The sequence below is a fragment of the Hylobates moloch genome, unplaced genomic scaffold (genome assembly GCF_009828535.3).
Source record: "Hylobates moloch isolate HMO894 unplaced genomic scaffold, HMol_V3 SCAFFOLD_1, whole genome shotgun sequence".
Taxonomy (NCBI): domain Eukaryota; kingdom Metazoa; phylum Chordata; class Mammalia; order Primates; family Hylobatidae; genus Hylobates; species Hylobates moloch.
The window spans coordinates 39,845,653-39,866,947 of record NW_026652276.1 but is presented as its reverse complement, the minus strand read 5'-3'; the positions used below and the strand labels follow the sequence as shown (position 1 = coordinate 39,866,947).

Here is a 21,295-nt window from a genome sequence, read left to right as displayed (position 1 = left end):
CTGTATTAACATTCTCAAAATAGGTCAAAAATCAAAATCCAGCCATTAATGTTACCATCACCATGAAAGCATACCAGAAATTTACCAAATTTGAGGAACATTTGTCTATCTTCAAAAAGGATGTAGCAAGTGCCCTATGTCAATTTCAGTACTCATTTTGTTTCTACCGCCCTTTTTATTGGCACTTTTGAAGGCACTATAGGGGAAGTTCAACCCAAAACATTATTTCTTCTCTCCGACAAACGATATGCCATTTAAATCAGAGAATATTCAAGAAAAGGGCAGTTTAATACCAGTGAACCAAACTGCTCAAAGGAGAATTTAAATTTTTTCTTGACTCAGGAAAAAAGTATACTCACTTCTTTTGGAGTATGATTATCAGCAATTCTCTGACCCTCAAAGAGAAACCTGAGTGAATTCATTGGAACGCCCTAAAAAGGTAAAGATAATAATAATAATACATACACACACAAATCTTAGAAAACATAATGGTAACTTTGATGCACAAAAAGCAAGCATGAAAGCCTTAGAACACTACATAGAAAATAAAATTAGACAAGCTAATTCAATCATAAATACTATATACTGAGTAGCAACTATTTGCAAGGCCCTCCCTGTACCAATTCTTTACATACATAATCATAAGTGTTAAACACAACAACCCTGGAAGGTAGGTATTACCACCTTATCTTCATGTTACAGCTAGGGAACCTAAGGCTTGGAGCTAGCCAAGAATTTAAGCCCAAACCTGTTTCTAAGCTTGTGCTCTTGACCACTACTCGATTCACTTTGCCCTAAATCTGTAAGCTAGCATAAAAAATCAGATCAGAAACTGAACGAGCACCCTCACTAGATTCCAACTACACTGGCAAAATTGGTTTTAAACAGATTACATCATAAAATTTGGTTAAGCACAAATGGCTAGCTAGCTAATCCACCATAAACCTAGATGGCATAGATAGCGCCATAAATATTACAAAATATATTAGTATACATTTTTCTAATCACTCTTCAACAAAAATAGCTGAAAGGGGAGAGACGGCTCACTTGAGGTCAGGAGTTTGAGACCAGCCTGGCCAACATAATGAAACTCCGTCTCTACTAAAAATACAAAAATTACGGGGCAAGCGCGGTGGTTCAGCCTGTAACCCCAGCACTTTGGGAGGCCGAGGCGGGTGGGTCACTTGAGATCAGGAGTTCAAGACCAGCCTGGCCAACATGGTGAAACCCCATCTCTACCAAAAATACAACAATTAGCCTGGCGAGGTGGCACGTGCCTGTAATCCCAGCTACTCGGGAGGCTGAGACAGGAGAATCACTTGAACCCGGGAGGTGGAGGTTGCAGTGAGCCAAGGTCGTGTCACTGCACTCCAACCTGGGCGACAGAGGAAGACCCTGTCTAAAAAAAAAAAAAAAAATACAAATACAAAAAAAATAAAAATACGAAAATTAGCCGGGCCTGGTGGCAGGTGCCTGTAATCCCAGCTACTCGGGAGACTGAGGCATGGGAATCGCTTGAGTCCAGGAGGTGGAGGTTGCAGTGAGCTAAGACAGCACCACTGCACTCCAGCCTAGGTGACAGAGTGAGGCTCTGTCTCAAAAAAAAAAAAAAAAAAATCAATTCCCTGGCCTATAGATGGGGGGTGTAAAGACTATATGAATTTTCTTCAGAGTTATGAAAATTAAATGACAATAAATCTTTTTTTTTTTTTTTGAGACAGATTCTCACTCTGCCACCCAGGCTGGAGTGCAACGGCGTGATCTCGGCTCATTGCAACCTCCGCCTCCTGGGTTCAAATGATTCTTCTGCCTCAGCCTCCCGAGTAACTGGAATTACAGGCATGCGCCACCATGCCCAGCTAATTTTTGTATTTTTAGTAGAGACAGGGGTTTCACCATGTTGGTCAGGCTGGTCTTGAACTCCTGACCTCATGATCCGCCTGCCTCAGCCTCCCAAAGTGCTGGGATTAGAGGCGTGAGCCACTATGCCTGGCCAACAATGTATCTTAAATACCTACAGCACAGTACACAAAATTGAGATTTCAATAAATGTTTCTTTCCCCTGATGAATTTCATCTCAATTTTAACACCCAAAGTTATTACAAATATGAAGTAGTTGAACCCCAATTAATGAGATTTTATTAAGTTAAACAATTAAAATCTACAAAAACAGAAGAGACAAAAATCCTTATTGTTTTACTTATCCTAACACCTAGTTTCTCTTTCTTATAATAAGTTTTATGTTAGTTACAAATTTAAACTGTTAAAAGCAAACCTTCTAAAAATGAAATCTACAGGCCAGGCACAGTGGCTCAAGCCTGTAATCCCAGCACTTTGGGAGGCCAAGGCAGGCGGATCACGAGGTCAAGAGTTCGAGACCAGCCTGACCAACATAGTGAAACCCCGCCACTACTAAAAATACAAAAATTAGCAGGGCGTGGTGGTGCATGCCTGTAATCCCAGCTACTCGGGAGACTGAGGCAGGAGAATCACTTGAACCAGGGAGTCGCAGGTTGCAGTGAGCTGAGATCGCACCACTGCATTCCAGCCTGGACGACAGAGTTAAGACTCCATCTCAAAGAAATAAATAAATAAATGAAAATAAAATGTACAATACCTGAGTTAATATTATATAATATAATTCATCTTTTTTCTTTTTTCTTTTTCTTTTTGAGATGGAGTCTTGCTCTGTCACCCAGGCTGGAGTGCAGTGGCATGATCTGGGCTCACTGCAACCTCTGCCTCCCAGATTCAAGTGATTCTCCTGCCTCAGCCTCCCGACTAGCTGGGAATTACAAGCATGCGCCACCACGCCTGGCTAATTTTTGCACTTTTAGTAGAGACAAGGTTTTGCCATGTTGGTCAGGCTGGTCTTGAACTCCTGCCCTCAGGTGATCGGCCCACCTCAGCCTCCCAAAGTGCTGGGATTACAGGCATGAGCCACTGCGCCCAACCTATAATTTAATTTAATAGACTGATTAAACATATATTTCTTGCTTATTAAATCATAATTTCACTTAAAATATATCTTGGTTGTCTCATATTAATTCCAATTACATTTATTTTCAAAACCTATTTTATAAGGCCAGGCGTGGTGGCTCACGCCTGTAATCCCAGTACTTTGGGAGGCCGAGGTGGGTGAATCACCTGAGGTTGGGAGTTCAAGACCAGCCTGACCAACATGGAGAATCCCCACCTCTACTAAAAATACAAAATTAGCCGGGAGTGGTAATGCATGCCTGTAATCCCAGCTACTCGGTAGGCTGAGGCAGGAGAATCACTTGAACTCAGGAGACGGAGGTTGCGGTGAGCAGAGGTCATGCCATTGCACTCCAGCCTGGGCAACAAGAGCAAACTCCATCTCCAAAAAAAAAAAAAGAGATAATATATTAATACTACTACTACTTAAATTTAACATATGGCTCAACACTCATGATTAGAAGTACAAAAAAAATTCACAGTAATCACCAAAAAATTACTTGCCTTTCTTGCTATATATACTGGTAAGCCATCAAGACAGAAATATTCATTTGAGCTCTCTTTACAATTCTGAGTTACTTTTCAAACTAGTTCCCATCTTACGAATTCAAACTTTAAAATGGGCCACAAGACAAAAAAAAAGCAATTAAGCAGGGTACAAGAAATGATAGGGTGTTTTCCTTGAGTTGCTAATGGTAAAAATAATAAAACAAGATTTTTCTTTTGACAATCTTCTATAAAAAAAAGAAATTAATGACAAAGTATTGTACTTAATACCAAAATGGACAAACCTGTCTTTGACAGTATGATTCTTTGAGTTTCTTGAGATGTGTTGTCATTTTCACTTTGAAGTGAATCTCACTGCTATCCTAAGGAGATAAAAGAGAAAAAGATTATCCCTCTTTCTATAATCATTTGCTTTACTTGAACCAAACTACTTAATTACACACATAGTGCAAATAGAAACATAAACCTTGTAACCTGTATTTTTCCACCACAATATTCTTTTTAGCATTCTTAACAGGTTTTCTTAAAACACTGTAATCATCCTCAAAGTTACTGTATACCCATTACAAAAGAAACTGAGTAAAACAAAGTTAATCAGTCTTGAGTGTTAAAATTATCAGTATAAGTAAAAGCCTAAGTAAATGCATTCCTTTATTTGCCATTCTATTGTCAAAATAAAAGATGAACTATCACATCTTTTATTTATCCCAATAGCAACTCAAAACAAAAAGTCTGTCCCCCCAAGTGAAGTGTCACTGAAGGTGGTTGCCTAGGAGAAAAGCAATTAATTATACAATAATTAATTGCATAAAATTCAATTTTATACAATAACAGACTGAGAAATTTATTCCTCCATAAAAAAATCACCACATGGGGCTGAGCGCAGTGGCTCACACCTGTAATCCCAGCACTTTGGGAGGCCGAGGCAGGCGGATCACAAGGTCAGGAGTTCAAGACCAGCCTGGCCAGTATAGTGAAACCCTGTCTCTACTAAAAATACAAAAAATTAGCCAGGCATGGTAGCACACACCTGTAGTCCCAGCTACTCAGGAGGCTGAGGCAGAAGAATTGCTTAAACTCAGGAGGTGGAGGTTGCAGTGAGCCAAGAACACGCCACTGCACTCCAGCCTGGGCAACAGAGCAGGACTCCATCTCAAGAAACAAAAAAATCACCACATGGAATCTGGTTTCTCTCACATGAGTAAAATGAGTAAGAACCTGAGTTAGTCAAACTGATTTGTGGGACCAAAAATTCTTTTATTCTGCTCAGATTGTGAAACAAACTATCAGCCAACCATCAGAAAAAATACTGTTACTTGCATAATGTAAAATTTCAAAGCCAAACTTCATGACTATATATCACATTCACAAATGTGTATTTGCAGAAGCTGCACATTTACAGTATTTTTCTCGTGACTGTAACTATGAAGAAATAAAATTATCTTCACATAGATCATTTCATAAACAGATAAAATTCTACAGCAAATCTCATGCTATACATTAAAATCAATTCCAGGCTGGGCATGATGGCTCATGCCTGTAATCCCAACACTTTGGGAGGCCAAAGCAGGCGATCATTTGAGTTCAGGAGTTCAAGACCAGCCTGACCAACATGGTGAAATGCCATTTCTACTAAAAATACAAAAAAATTAGCCAGGCGCGGTGGCGCATGCCTGTAATCCCAGCTACTCGGGAGGGTGAAGGAGGAGAATCGCTTGAACCCAGGAGGTGGAGGCTGCAGTGAACCGAGATCTCACCACTGTACTCCAGCCTGGGCAACAGAGTGAGACTCCATCTCAAAAAAAAAAAAAAAAAAAAAAAAAAAAATCACTTCCAGATGAATTAAAGAACTAACATTAAAATTTTTTTGGCCAGGTGCAGTGGCTCACTCCTGTAATCCCAACACTTTGGGAGGTCAAGCCGGGTAGATCACGAGGTCAGGAGTTCGAGATCAGCCTGGCCAACATAAGGAAACCCTATCTCTACTAAAAATATAAAAAATTAGCCAGGTGTGGTGACAGTTGCATGTAAGCCCAACTACTCGGGAGGCTGAGGCAGGAGAATTGCTTGAACCCGGGAAGTGGATGTTGCAGTGAGCCGGAAGTACCACTGCACTCCAGCCTGCGTGACAGAACAAGGCTCTGCATCAAAAAAAAAAAAATCTCAATATTTTCCCCTCAAGGGAGAATTTTTTTCCCCTAATTTTGGCCTTGGGATGCCCTATTGCAAAGCATGATTTTAACCTAGAAATCATAAAAAAAAAGAGGTGGATAAATTTGACTTAATAAAAACATAAAACGTCTGTATAGTAAAAGACGCCATAAACAAAAGTTAAGACATACTGGAGGAAATATTCGTAACATGTAACAGACAAAGAAAATGAAGACAATATTTTTAAAAATCCCACAAATTAATAATTCTTAAAAAGATATTCCATGGCATATGGACACATAGATCAATGGCATAAAACTGAAAGCCAAGAAATGAACCCTTATATCTATAGTCAATTTTTTGACAAGGATACCAGAACAGTTCAGTGAGAAAAGGATAGTCTTTTCAACTAATGGTCTGGGACAAACACCCATAAAAATTATTCAAAATGATGAAAGATTTAAATGTAAGAGCTAAAACTATGAATAAAACCATAAAACTTTATTTTCTTTTTTTGAGACAGGGTTTCACTCTGTCACCCAGACTGGAGTACAGTCACGTGATCACAGCTCACTGCAGCCTTGACCTCCCAGGCTCAAGTGATTCTCCCCACTCAGCCTCCTGAGTAGCTGGGACTACAGGCATGTGCCACCATGCCCTACTAATTTTTTATACTTTTTGTAGAGATGGGGTTTCGCCATGTTGCCCAGGCTGGTCTGCAGCTCCTGAGCTCAAGCAATCTGCCCACCTTGGCCTCCCAAAGTGCTGAGATTACAGGTGTGAGCCATTGTGCCCAGCCTTAAAACTCTTAAACCACAAGCGTAAACCTTTGTGACCCTGGATTAGGCAATGGTTTCTTAGATAAATTACAAGCAACAAAAGAAAAAACAGATGAACTTAATTCACCAAAATTAAAAACTTTACACTGCAAAGAATAAAACCAAGAAAGTGAAAAGATAACTCAAAGATAGGAGAAAATCTATGCAAATCATATCTATGATAAAAGTCTAACACCCAGAAAAAAGACATATTACCACTCAACAATAAAAAGACAACTAACCCAATTTAAAAATGGGCAAAAGATCTAAAGATCTTCATTTTTCCAAAGAAGATGTACTAATGGCCAATGAGTACATAAAAAAATGCTTGGCATCATTAGCCACCAGGAAAGAGCAAGTTCAAACCACAGTGAGATACCACTTCACACCCACTAGGATTATAACCAAAAATATGGATAATTACAAGTGTTGACCAGAATATGGAAAAACTGAAACGCTCATATGTTGCTGCTAGGAATGTAAGATGGTAGGACCACTGCTGAAAACAGTTCGGCAGTTCCTCAAAAAGTAAAACATACAGTTGCATACCAGACCCAGCAATTCCACTCCTAGGTATATATCCAAGGGAGCTGAAAACATATGTCCACACAAAAACACACATGAATGTTCACAGGAACATTATTAATAGTAGCCAAAATATGGAGACAAACTAAATATCAACTGATAAATGGAAAACAAAATATATTCTACCCATACAATGGAACAGAATTCAGCCATTAAAAGGAATATAGTAACGATACATGCTACAGCATGAATGAACCTTGAAAACATGCTAAAAGAAAGAAGCCAGGCCAGGCATAGTGGCTCACACCTATAATCCCAGCACTTCAGGCCAAAGTGGGAGAATCACTTAAGCCCAAGAGTTCAAGACCAGCCTGAGCAACATAGCAAGACCCCTGGAGAGGGAGAGAGGGATGGGGGGGGAGGGAGGGGAAGAGGAGCAGGGAAGCAAGGAAGAAAAGAAGAAACAAACCAGAATTAAAAGCCACATATCAAAGCTAGGCATGGTGGCTCATGCCTGTAATCCCAACACTTTGGGAGGCCGAGGTAGGCGGATCATCTGAGGTCAGGAGTTTGAGACCAGCCTGGCCAACATGGCAAAACCCCATCTCTACTAAAAATACAAAAATTAGCTGGGCATGGTGGTGCATACCTGAAATCCCAGCTACTCAGGAGGCTATGGCAGGAGGATCGCTTGAACCCAGGAGGTGGAGGTCGCAGTGAGTTGAGATCATCAGGCCACTGCACTCCAGCCTGGGTGACAGAGCAAGACCCTTGCCTCAAAAAAAAAAAGAGGCATATATCTTATGATTCCATTTATATGTAATGTCCAGAAAAGGCAAACCTATAGAGACACAAAGTAGAATCATGGTTGTCACTGGCTGGAGGAAATAGGATGGGGAATGACTGCTAATGGGTACAGGGTGTCTTTTTGGGGTAATGCAAATGTTCTGGAATTGGTAGTGGTGATGGCTACACACACTTGTGAATAATACTAAAGCCACTGAATTATATACTTTAAAATAGTGAATTTTATAGTATGTGAATTTTATCTTTTAAAAGTTTTCAAAATAAGGCCAGGCATGGTGGCTCACACCTGTAATCCCAGAACTCTGGGAGGCCGAGACGGGTGGATCACCTGAGGTCAGGAGTTTGAGACCAGCCTGGCCAACATGGGGAAACCCCGTCTCTACTAAAAATATTTTTTTTTTAATTAGTTGGGCTTCGTGGCAGGCACCTGTAGTCCCAGCTACTCGGGAGGCTGAGGCAGGAGAATCACCTGAACCCGGGAGTGGAGGGTGCAGTGAGCCAAGATCGTGCTATTGCACTCCAGCCTGGCAACAAGAGCACAACTCCATTTCAAAATAAAATTTAAATTAAAAAAATTTTGAAAATAAAAAATAAAAGTCTTCAAAATAAGATAATCACAGAAAAATGGGAAAAGGGTATGAACACAATTAACAAAAGAATATAAATGTAACAGACCAAAAAAAATTATATCTTATTAATAATTAGGTAAATGAAAAATAAAAATGTTTTACCCAGCATATTTGAAAAAAATTTAAAGACTGTTAATATCCCATGTTTGGGAGAATATAGGGAAATGGTACTGTCACACTTCAATGGAAATACCACTGCACTCCAGCCTGGGCGAGTCCACCCTTCCACCAATTCTCTGTCTTTTGTCCTTTAGAAAACCCACGTAACTATGCAGATTCATTCCTCCAACAGTTGTTAGCTAACCTTAATTAACATTTCAGAGTCAATAAGATACAGACTAGAGCCGGATGCAGTGGCTCACGCCTGTAATCCCAGCACTTTGGGAGGCCAAGGCTGGCGCATCACAAGGTTAGGAGATCGAGACCATCCTGGCTAACACAGTGAAACCCCCTCTCTACTAAAAATACAAAAAAATTAGCCGGGCCTGGTGGTGGGCGCCTGTAGTCCCAGCTACTTGGGAGGCTGAGGCAGGAGGATGGCGTGAACCCGGGAGGCAGAGCTTGCAGTGAGCCGAGATCACGCCACTGCACTCCAGCCTGGGCGACAGAGCAAGACTCCATCTCAAAAAAAAAAAAAAAAAAGATACAGACTAGAGTCTAGGGAAATAGGGGGCCAGAAAAGGGAAAAGGGTCAGGAAAAGGGCTGATAAACCTTTTACTTAAGGTTGGCCCTAGCCTTATCACTTAATAGTATTCACTGTATTTGCCCCTGAAGCACACTAACCAAGAAAACATTCCTATTTGGAAAAATTAAGATGATCTGAAACTGCCCGGCAGAGTAATTTAAAAAACAGTATCGGCCTCTTCTACCTCTAACAGATGCATACACCGTAAATTAAAATGCATATAGTCATTTTAAAATAATTTGCCTTAAATAATTTTTTTTCCTGTCAAAAAGTACTCACATTGAAGGGGAGTCAAATGAGAAAAACAATGAAACTCACCTGTCCAATGACTTTGAGTTTAATATATTCACCTTCCTTCTTATCCCCCAAGTCCTCAGTTGAAGGTTTTGCCTCCTGAAAGAAAATTAAATTTCAATATAAAAGTTCCTACATACTATTTTAATTACTCACTTACGAGTATCCATTACTTTCATTCAGGGTGCAAAATCTGCACCTGAGAATACAAACAGCATTTCTTTTCCATGCCAGTCAATTAAGAAAAAAAGATCCTAAGTCAATTACTGTCCCAAACACCATTCACTAGAAATCAAGAGAGGGGTCTCTTTTATTATAATACCCCATAGTAATGGTCTAAAACTTTACCACACATCAAAATCACCTGAAGCACATGTTAAACAAACTGCTGGGCCCAAGCCCCAGTTTCTTATTCAGCACATCTGTAGTAGGGATGAGAATCTGTTTCTAACAAATTACCAGGTGGTACCGATGCTGCTGGCCAGAGAACAACTTGGAAACAACTGCCCTACAGCCAACTCTTTCTTACCAGCACAGAGGGAGTTCATCCTCCATGAATTTTTAGACAAACACTCTGAATCCAAGATTATCTTCTCACAGCCTATCATGAAGAGTTTACTTTAACTACAAAACTGTACTAAGAAATGTAAATTAATCATATTAGCATAAGCAAGGCTATTATTTATTTTTATTTATTTATTTATTTTTTTGAGACACAGTTTCGCTCTTGTTGCCCAGGCTGGAGTGCAATGGCTCGATCTCAGCTCACTGCAACCTCCGCCTCCTGGGTTCAAGCAATTCTCCTGCCTCAGCCTCCCGAGTAGCTGGGACTACAGGCATGCACCACCACACCCGGCTAATTTTGTATTTTTAGTAGAGATGGGGTTTCTCCATGTTGGTCAGGCTGGTCTCAAACTACTGACCTCAGGTGATCCACCTGCCTTGGCCTCCCAAAGTGCTGGGACTACAGGCGTGAGCCACAGTGCCCAGACAAGCAAGGCTATTTAGAAAGGAAAATCAAATAAGAAAGTATTAGCCTAATGTACTCTGGAGTCAAAACAAATCAGTTTTATATAATCAATTATTTTAGACTATCCAAAGTATAATGCTTAAGTTTTTTGTTTTGTTTTGTTTTGTTTTGTTTTTGAGACGGAGTCTCGCTCTGTCGCCCAGGCTGGAGTGCAGTGGCACAATCTCGGCTCACTGCAAGCTCCGCCTCCCGGGTTCACGCCATTCTCCTGCCTCAGCCTCTCCGAGTAGCTGGGACTACAGGCGCCCGCCACCACGCCCGGCTAATTTTTTGTATTTTTAGTAGAGACGGGGTTTCACCGTGGTCTCGATCACCTGACCTCGTGATTCGCCCGCCTCGGCCTCCCAAAGTGCTGGGATTACAAGCGTGAGCCACCGCGCCCGGCCAATGCTTAAGTTTAAAAGAGAAGACAAAAATAAGAAAACAAGATACTTGAGAGGCTGTGGCAGTAGGACTGCTTGACAGCCCAGGAGTTGGAAGCCAGCCTGGACAACATAGCAAGACCTCATCTCTTTAAAGCAAAAAAAAAAAAAATAATAAAACGATCACAAAAAGTTACAAAACAATTTCAAATAAAGAGCTACTGAAACGAAAATGAGGTTAACAGAATAAATTAGTTAAAACAACTTCACCATGAAGTATCTCAAGAATAAGCAAATCATTTTTAGTAACGGGGGTACCTTGGAAAATTTCATGAATACTGTAGTAAAAAAGTAGCTTTTTTTCTCTATGTGCTACACCTTAGTTTGGCCACCAAATTACCCACTTATTTAGATATATACCTTATTATTCGTAATAATTTCAAGCAGTTAATCCATATTTGATAAGAATAACCATAACCATTACCTGTGTATCTCATGCCAGTAACTTAAAAAATTCTTTAACATTCAAGAATTAAAAGAACATATTAAACTAGAAGCAGCTTTTAACTTTAAAATACAGGCTAGAGTCTAGGGAAATGCTTAGATAACAGAACGGATATCATTAGTATGAATCCTTGCCTGTTTTTCATTCTGCAGTGCTTTTAACATTTGCTGACTACTGAATATTACGGCAGCAGGCAAAATTAACCTTCTTTAGTGAGACAGTATTTCACCTGAAAACTAGAAGACTGTCTTCAAATATAGTCTCTCCACATTTCTATGAATTTATATTTATAGTAAACAGCTGCTTCTTCCTCTAAGTATCTAGAAGGCAAAGAGCTTATTCCATGCAGTGAAGGGCAACAAACAGCAACCAAGCCCTGAGTCCTCTGTAACTGGAAGGAGAGGAGGCCTTAAGAAGCTTTAAGTTAGCACAAAGGACAGCCCCCTCCCCTAGCAGCAATATATAAGCACAACAGGAGTGGTTTTGCTCCTGTGTCTCCTAGATAGGGTAGCTATAGCGGCTACTCAGCACAAAAGAATTCTTCCCCTCCTCCCCTCCATCATCCTCAGTGCTTCAGAATTCTCCGAAAGTCCAGCTTCTCCAATCCTATAACTACTCAGATCAAAAAGCATAAATACCTTCCAGTACTTTAGGGTCTATAAGCCAACTCTATAGCATAGCATGACATTCTCTGCTTCCACCATCAAGCTCAATTCTCATTTTTCTCTCATCATTCACTTAACAAACCCAAAGATTCTGTTCAATTGGACTATTTACTGTTCCCCGAATATGTCCATTAATATTACTTCAACTTCAGCCCTTTGCGGCCCTAGTTTCATTTACCTGGAATATATATATATATTATCCTCTCTCAGCTTCTCTTGAAATCACCTCAAGGATATCTACCTCACACATGAACTTAAGTCCAGTATTTTTTTTTTTTTTGAGACAGATTTTCGCTCTTGTTGCCCAGGCTGGAATGCAATGGCACAATCTTGGTTCACTGCAACCTCTGCCTCCTGGGTTCAAGCCATTCTCCTGCCTCAGCCTCCCAAGTAGCTGGGATTACAGGAGTGTGCCACCACGCCCGGCTAATTTTTGTATTTTCAGTAGAGACGGGGTTTCCCTATGTTGGCCAGGCTGGTCTCGAACTCCTGACCTCAGGTGATCCACCCACCTTGGCTTCCCAAAGTGCTGGGATTATAGGCTTGAGCCACTACGCCCGGCCTGCTTTTTTTTTTCTTTTCTGTGACAGAGTCTCGCTCTGTCAGCCAGGCTGGAGTGCAGTGGCACAATCTCGGCTCACTGCAACCTCTGACTCCCAGGTTCAAGCAATTTTCTCATCCCTCAACCACCTGAATAGCTGGGATTACAGGCATGCATCACTACGCCCAGCAATTTTTTGTGTGTGTATTTTTAGTAGAGACAGGGTTTCATCACATTGGCCCAGGTTGGTCTTGAACTCCTGGCCTCAAATGATCTGCCCACCTTGGCCTACCAAAGTGCTGGGATTACAGGCGTGAGCCACCATGTCAGGCCAAGTCCAGGATTTTTTAAAACTCGTCTATGAACCACAGCACTCCCCCAACCTTCCAAATGATATTAATATCTTCCTTTAATGCTCCTACTTGCAATTTATTCATATATTTTATGGCATTTATTTTCAACTTAAAAATACTCTCCCTTGACCTTACTTCTCTAGTTGTTTTTCTCACCTTTTTTGTTTTGTTTTTTTTTTTGTGGTGGTGGTTGTTGTTTTGAGACGGAGTCTTGCTCTGTTGCTCAGGCTGGAGTGCAGTGGTGCAATCTCGGCTCACTGCAACCTCCACCTCCCAGATTCAAGCGATTCTCCTGCCTCAGCCTCCTCAGTAGCTGGGATTACAGGTGCATGCCACCACATCCAGCTAATTTTTTGTATTTTTAGTAGAGACGGGATTTCACCATGTTGGCTAGGCTAGTCTCAAACTCCTGACCTCAAGTGATCCGCCAGCCTTGGACTCCCAAAGTGCTGGGATTACAGGCGTGAGCCACCACGCCCAGCCAGTTCTCACCTTTTTTCAAAATCAAACTTCTTAAAGAGTATTCAGCTGTAATGTGGTTTATGCCCCCACCATTCCACTTAACACTCTCCTCACCAATGGTTAGCAGGTGGATTCTTTATTGCTAAATCCAATGTACACTTTCAAATCTCATCTGTAACTCTCTCAAACAACAAACACTGAGTTTTACCTTGAAAACTCTCCACCTTTGGCTGCCAAGATTAGGTTCTCTCCTCATTTCTGTAATTTCCTTCAATGCTGGGTTTCATCTGAATTCTGTGTCTTCAATCCTCTGCTTTTCTGTCTCCCTGGTGACCCGTGATTCCAACTAGTTCTCAGATACTAATACCTCGGCCGGGCGCAGTGGCTCACGCCTGTAATCCCAGCACTTTGGGAGGCGGAGGCGGGCGGATCAGGAGATCGAGACCATCCTGGCTAACACGGTGAAACCCCATCTCTACTAAAAATACAAAAAGCCGGGCGTAGTGGTGGGCACCTGTAATCCCAGCTACTCTGGAGGCTGAGGCAGGAGAATAGCGTGAACCCGGGAGGCGGAGCCTGCAGTGAGCTATGATTGCGCCACTGCATTCCAGCCTGGGCAACTGAGCAAGACTCCGTCTTAAAAAAAAAAAAAAAAAAAAAACAGATACTAATAACTCAACTATTCCTTCTAACCTTTATGAGTTTCACACTCATTTATCCAAGTGCCTGAATATATCCTTGGATACTTCAGTGTGAAAGTGTCCCAAACCAAATCATTATCTCTAACTCTTTTGTCAGTTTTAACTCCTCTTTCTAAAAATCAAAATCAAAACAAATTATAATTCTTCCTGGATTCCCAATTACAATAAATGGTTACCATACAATCAGCTGCCAACAACAGAAATTCTGGGGTCATCTTTGGCTCCTCTTCTGCTTTTAAACATTAAACTTCATACTTAACATCACTCATCATTCTGACAATTCTGTGTCTTTTTTTGTTTTGTTTTAGAGACAGGGTCTCATTATGTTGCCCAGGCTGGTCTTGAACTCCTGGGTTCAAGCAATCTTCCCATCTCAGCCTCCCAAAGTGCTGGAATTACAGGCATGAGCCATGACAATTCTGTTTCTTACTAGCTCTCAAGCCCATCCCATTCTCTCCTTTCCACTGCTTTAGTTCAGCCACTCATTGATGCTTATTAACATCCCTGCAACAACATAACTGGCCTGGTGCAGTGGCTCACACCCATAATCCTGGCACTTTGGGAGGCCAAGGTGGATCACTTGAGGCCAGGAGTTTGAGACCAGCCTGGGCAACATGGTGAAACCCTGTCTCTACAAGAAATACAAAAATTAGCCAGATGTGGTGGTACACACCTGTAGTCCCAGCTACTTGGGAGGCTGAGGTGGGAGGATCATTTGACCCCGGGAGGTCAACGCTGCAGTGAGCCAAGATCATGCCACTGCACTCCAGCCTGAGTGAAAGAGTGAGACCTTGTCACTAAAAAAAAATAGTAATTTTAAAAATAGAATAACTGACGTTCCCAGTCTTCCTCCCTTCAATTATTTCTCCAAACTGTCACCAGAGCCATCTCTCTAAAATGCAGTCTGGTCTGCTCAAAATCTTCAGGGTTAAATTCAAACTCCTAGGCCAGGCATGGTGGCTCACGTCTGTAATCCCAGCACTTTTGGAGGCCGAGGCGGGTGGATCACCAGCCACCAACACGGCGAAACCCCGTCTCTACTAAAAATACAAAAATTATTAGCCAGGTGTGGTGGCACGTGCCTGTAATCCCAGCTACTCAGGAGGCTGAGGCAGGGAATCACTTGAACCTGGGAGGCAGAGGTTGCAGTGAGCCGAGATCGCCCACTGCACTCCCACCTGGGCAGCAGAGGGAGACGCCGTCTCAAAAAAAAAAAAATTCTAACTCCTTAGCTGACATACACTGATCCTTCATGTGCTGGTCCCTGCCTAGCAATGAAACCTTATTCTCCTCCCTCTGTTAGCAAATATCTTATCCTCCAGCCATAACTATCTACAATTGCTGGAACATGGCATCCTCCACCTTATCTCAATTATCTTTGTACATGCTGACCCCCTCTTCTTGGAAGGCGCTTTCCCACTCTATTCACCTCCCATGACCACCCAGACATCACTTCCCTGATCATCTTCTTAAATGTTCCCATACTGCTTACTTATCTATCATAATCATTTGTTTGCATATCTGTCTCTTCTATCAGATTTGAGTTTCTTATTGGCATGCCTTACTTTTCTTTGTATTTCTGGTCAAGCACAGAGCCTGGTACTTTGAAGATACTCAATATTCTTATTAAACAGTTTTCTGTGACAGGTTGGTATGTCTTGTCTTCCCTACAAGTTTACAAGTGGAGGGTCCAAGTTTTTTCACTCTCTAACCTCTGTAGTGCCAAACAAATACTAAGCAATTTTTAAATGTTTGTCGAATAAATAAGATTGACAGCACTATTTTCTGTGTATCACAGAATCTTACTCATGCTTCATACTTCTGTATGCAATAATAGTCAGTTCAAACAGATCTTTTCAGTTTTTTGCATTCACAGTTGAGAATAAGAGATAATTCACCTCAATTTCATAAGAATATGTGAACGATTGGATTTTAAATTTCCAAAAATAAGCTGCCACTTTCCCTAGACACTCCATTTGGTGATGTCTTCCCAACTCTTAACCACTATAATAACAATCACCTGTACCACTTGTTTAATGGCCTCATGCTTGCTTAAGGCAGTCATCAAGCTTTTTGCCTTCTCTCTTTGACAAACTAGCCTTGAAAATGAGAAGATCCTGTACAAAAAAAAGGCCAAAGTTTGTCTCCAATGAGCTCAGTGTCTTTTGTAGGCTGTCTTTCCTTCTCTTCCTTGTAAAAAGCAGTCAGTACAGAATGGTATGACACAGTGATTACAAAACAGTGAAAGCATTCAGCTCTGAGTCTGGGACGCTAGGTCATCAAAGAAAAGAGAATCCCAAAGAGAGCTGGGTGATTTGGCTAGAAAGGATACACAGCCCCAAAGCAGAAGAAACAGGTGATGGAAAGATTAAGTGAATATACAGGATCAAAGAGAGAACTGAAAGCCTCTTAGACTGCAAAAGATATGGAAAACACAATAGGCCTCATTTTCAAATGTACAATATTCATAAGGAGGGTTTTATTATGCTATTTCAAAGTCAAAAGAACAAGACCTTTACTTAAAAGCACTCTGGAGGCTGGGCACAATGGCTCTGTAATCCCAGCACTTTGGGAGGCCAAGGCAGGCGATCACTTGAGGCCAGGAGTTCAAGAGCAGCCTGGCCAACATGACAAAATCGCATCTCTACTAAAAAAAAAGTGGTGGTGCTGCACGCCTGTAATCCCAGCTATTCAGGAGGCTGGGGCACAAGAATCACTTGAACCCGGGAGGTGGAGGTTGCAGTGAGCCGAGATCATGCCAAAAAAAGCACTCTGGTAATCAGTACAGTGGCAATTCAGTCACAGGGACAGAGCATCACACTTAACTACTGCCAATGTGTCATGGACCCAGCTGCACAAGGATTGCCTTTTTTTTTTTTTTTTTTTTGAGACAGAGTCTTGCTCCGCCTCCCAGGCTGGAGTACAGTGGCGTGATCTCAACTCACTGCAACCTCTGCCACCCGGGTTCAAGTGATTCTCCTGCCTCAGCCTCCTATCTGGATTACAGGCACACACCACCACACCTGGCTCATTTTTGTATTTTTAGTAGAGACAGGGTTTTGCCATGTTGGCCACGCTGGTCTCGAACTCCTGACCTCAGGTGATCTGCCCACCTCAGCCTCCAAAAGTGCTGGGATTACAGGCGTGAGCCACCGCGCCCGGCTGGATTGCTCATTCTCATTGAAAGAGGAGGGATTCTAGGAAAACTCAACAACAAATAAAAAATACGTTTACTCTTCTTTCATGATATTAACAAATCTGTTCATTTTTTAAGGTGTGACAAAAGTATATTGGTCATGTTAAAAGAAAAAGCCGGCCGGGCTCACGCCTGTAATCCCAGCACTTTGGGAGGCTGAGGCAGGCAGATCACGAGGTCAGGAGATCGAGACCATCCTGGCTAACACGATGAAACCCCATCTCTACTAAAAATACAAAAAATTAGGCCGGGTGCGGTGGCTCACGCTTGTAATCCCAGCACTTTGGGAGGCCGAGGCGGGAAGATCACGAGGTCAGGAGATCGAGACCACGGTGAAACCCCGTCTCTACTAAAAATACAAAAAATTAGCCGGGCGTGGTGGCGGGCGCCTGTAGTCCCAGCTACTCGGAGAGGCTGAGGTGGGAGAATGGCGTGAACCCGGGAGGAGGAGCTTGCAGTGAGCCGAGATTGCGCCACTGCAAAAAAAAAAAAAAAAAAAATTAGCCAGGCGAGGTGGCGGGCGCCTGTAGTCCCAGCTACTCGGGAGGCTGAGGCAGGAGAATGGCGTGAACCCCGGAGGGGGGGAGCCTGCAGTGAGCCGAAATCGCGCCACTGCACTCCAGCCTGGGCGACAGCGAGACTCTGTCTCAAAAAAAAAAAAAGAAAAGAAAAGAAAAGAAAAAGCCTTGGCTGGGTACTGTGGATCACGCCTGTAATCCCAGCACTTTGGGAGGCCAGGGCGAGCCAATCACCTAGGTCAGGAGTTTTGAGACCAGCCTGACCAATATGGAGAAACCCCGTCTCTACTAAAAATACAAAATTAGCCAGGGATGGTGGTGCATGCCTGTAATCCCAGCTACTAGGGAGGCTGAGGCAGGAGAATCGCTTGAACCCGGGAGGCAGAGGTTGCGGTGAGCCGAGACTGCGCCATTGCTCTCCAGCCTGGAGAACAAGAGCAAAACTCCGTCTCAAAAAAAAAAAAAAAGGGGCCAAGTGCAGTGGCTCACACCTGTAATCCCAGCACTTTGGGAGACCGAGGTGGGTGGATCACGAGGTCAGGAGATCGAGACCATCCTGGCTAACACGGTGAAACCCCATCTCTACTAAAAATACAAAAAATTAGCTGGGCGTGGTGCTGGGCGCCTGTAGTCCCAGCTACTCAGGTGGCTGAGGCAGGAGAATGGCGTGAACCGGGAAGACAGAGCTTGCAGTGAGTCGAGATGGCGCCACTGCACTCCATCCTGGGCGGCAGAGCAAGACTCCATCTCAAAAAAAAAAAAATTAAATTAAAATTAAAATTAAAGAAAAAGCGCTTCTCTTTTTAAAGATACATACTGAAATATTTACAGATGAAATGATACAATATTTAGAAATGGCTTCAAAATAATATGGGGGAGTATAATGGGATGCTGTAGATTATAGGCCAAGAGGAGGCCACAAGGATTCATTATAATACAGTACATTTAAACATAAATTAAAAATTCATTAAATTCACTCCAGCCAGGCACGGTTGCTCATGCCTGTAATTCCAGCACTTTGGGAGGCCAAGACAGGCGGATCATGAGGTCAGGAGATCAAGACTATCCTGGCTAACATGGTGAAACCCCATCTCTACTGAAAATACAAAAAAATTAGCCAGGTGTGGTGGCAGGCGCCTGTAGTCCCAGCTACTCGGGAGGCTGAGGCAGGAGAATGGTGTGAACCCAGGAGGTGGAGTTTGCAGTGAGCCGAGATCACACCACTGCATTCCAGCCTGGACGACAGAGCAAGACTGTCTCGAAAAAAAAAAAAAAGTCACTCCAAGCTTCAAATTCTATATATATCAATTTATTTTATTTCCTAATGAAGAAAGCTCAAAAAGTGTTAAACAGGGTAATTCTAATGCACCATTAAAAGGGAAAAACCCAAAATTACAGTGAAGTCACTTCCCTTAAATAATTTACCACAATTCCATTTTATTTATTTATTTATTTTGAGTCTCGCTGTGTCACCCAGGCTGGAGTGCAGTGGCACGATCTTGGCTCACTGCAAACTCCGCCTCCTGAGTAGCTGGGACTACAGGCACATGCCACCACACCCAGCTAAATTTTGTATTTTTTGGTAGAGACAGGGTTTCACCATGTTGCCCAGGCTGGTCTCGCACTCTTGCGCTCAAGCAATCTGCCCGCCTCGGCCTCCCAAGTGCTGGGATTACAGGCGTGAGCCACTGCACCAGGCCCACAATTCTAAAAACACAAAAATATATGTATATTTTCATCTTCATGCTGCATATGTTCAAACTTAGTAAGACGGTACTAGAGATTTAGAACAGAACTGACCAGATTTAACTGCATAACTTCAAGGTGTAGGTCAAAGCTGTCAACACAATGGGCCTCTGAATATTTACATTCAACCCTGAATGGTAAACACTAGTCACGCACAGATAGCTTCTCAGGAACTAAAAACTATAACTAAAAACTTTACTGGTTGTGTAAACCTTACCCTTTGAGTCCAGACCTATGCTAAGCCTAGAACAAACCAGTTTGATTGCATCCAAAAGTACTAGCAAACAGACTTGGAAGTATGACAGACATTGTTAATTACCTATCTGATATCTATTTTCCCTTTCTTCCTTACAAAGGGAAACCTAAATTTACCCAGATAAAAAACGTATTTCCCAGCTTCTTTTATACCCATTTTGGCCAAAGAGATATAAAGTGACATACTTTTTCCCTTTGCTTCTCCCTTTTCTCCTGTCTGGAACACAAAGTAGCTTTTTTGTGCCCACAAGTAGACAAGCACCAAAGTGAAAGACTGCTGTTAAGGATGGAGAAGAAAATAATATGAAAGAACTGTGGAGCTACCACATCAGCCCTGAGCTACTTTTGTCTACGCTTCTTGTTTTATGAGAAAAAAAAAAATTGTTTAACCTACAATAAATCAAATTTTGTTATTCAGCCCAAAAGTAATCCTGAAATAGAAGGTGCTATAAAAGGTATAAGTTTGGCTCATATTAAAAACAGGCACTAGGCCGGGTGCGGTGGCTCACGCTTGTAATCCCATCACTTTGGGAGTCCGAGGGGGGCGGATCACGAGGTCAGGAGATCGAGACCACGGTGAAACCCCGTCTCTACTAAAAATACAAAAAAATTAGCCGGGTGTGGTGGCAGGCGCCTGTAGTCCCAGCTACTCTGAGAGGCTGAGGCAGGAGAATGGCGTGAACTCGGGAGGCGGAGCTTGCAGTGAGCCGAGATTGCACCACTGCACTCCAGCCTTGGCGACAGAGCGAGACTTTATCTCAAAAAAAAAAAAAAAACAGGTGCTAGAAAATTCCTCAATGGGCATCAAAAGCAGAATGAATAAGTAAATTGAGTATACTGCATTCCACACAATGGAATGCCACACAGCAATGATATTTAATAACATACAACTATTTACAATAATAATGAACGAACCTCTAAACAGTGCTGGGCAAAAGAACCAACACACAGAGATACATACTGTATGATTTCACTTATAAAATGTTATGCTGTATAAAAACAGACAAAACTATTCAACTTGTTAAGTCAATACAGCGGTTCTTTATCTGAGTGCTGGTTGCATGGACGTGTTCAGTTTGTGAAAGTTCAGCAAACCATACACTCTTGTGCACTTTTTTGTAAGTATATTACTCTTTGGTAAAACCTTTAAAAATAACTGGCCCTAGATATTGAGAACAACCAGTCCAGCAAACAAAACTCCACCCTTCCTTCCTTCCTTCAGGTCTTTTCCTTCAGATCCTCATTAGCTCAGAAAAGGCAACTGAATGCAAAAATAGCCAAAAATATATAACCGATACAATGTATCTTTAAGTAAACAGTCATGTTGCAGGAATTATCCAAATTTTAAACTGTAAAACTAAGGTGCTCAATAACAGTATCTGTGTGAACTTTCCCCATGACTCTTGTAAAGAAACAGAATATCAGCCGGGATGGCGCAGTGGCTCATGCCTGTAATCCCAGCACTTTGGGAGGCCAAGGCGGTCGGATCACACGAGGTCGGGAGTTCGAGACCCGCCTGACCAACATGGAGAAGCCCCATCTTTACTAAAAAAAAAAAAAAAAAT

At 42.1% G+C, this 21,295-nt stretch overlaps 1 protein-coding gene across 1 annotated transcript in view; it reads right to left on the bottom strand.

Annotated features, from left to right (window-relative positions):
• SUMO1 (small ubiquitin like modifier 1) overlaps positions 1-21,295 on the bottom strand; it is a 33,451-nt gene that overhangs the window by 3,940 nt on the left and 8,216 nt on the right. Inside the window, exons 2-4 of the mRNA XM_032754922.2 lie at positions 9,421-9,495; positions 3,771-3,848; positions 360-431 (exon numbers count right to left, since the gene is read on the bottom strand). Coding sequence (XP_032610813.1) covers positions 360-431; positions 3,771-3,848; positions 9,421-9,495 — 225 coding nt within the window. The remainder of the gene's footprint in view (positions 1-359; positions 432-3,770; positions 3,849-9,420; positions 9,496-21,295) is intronic.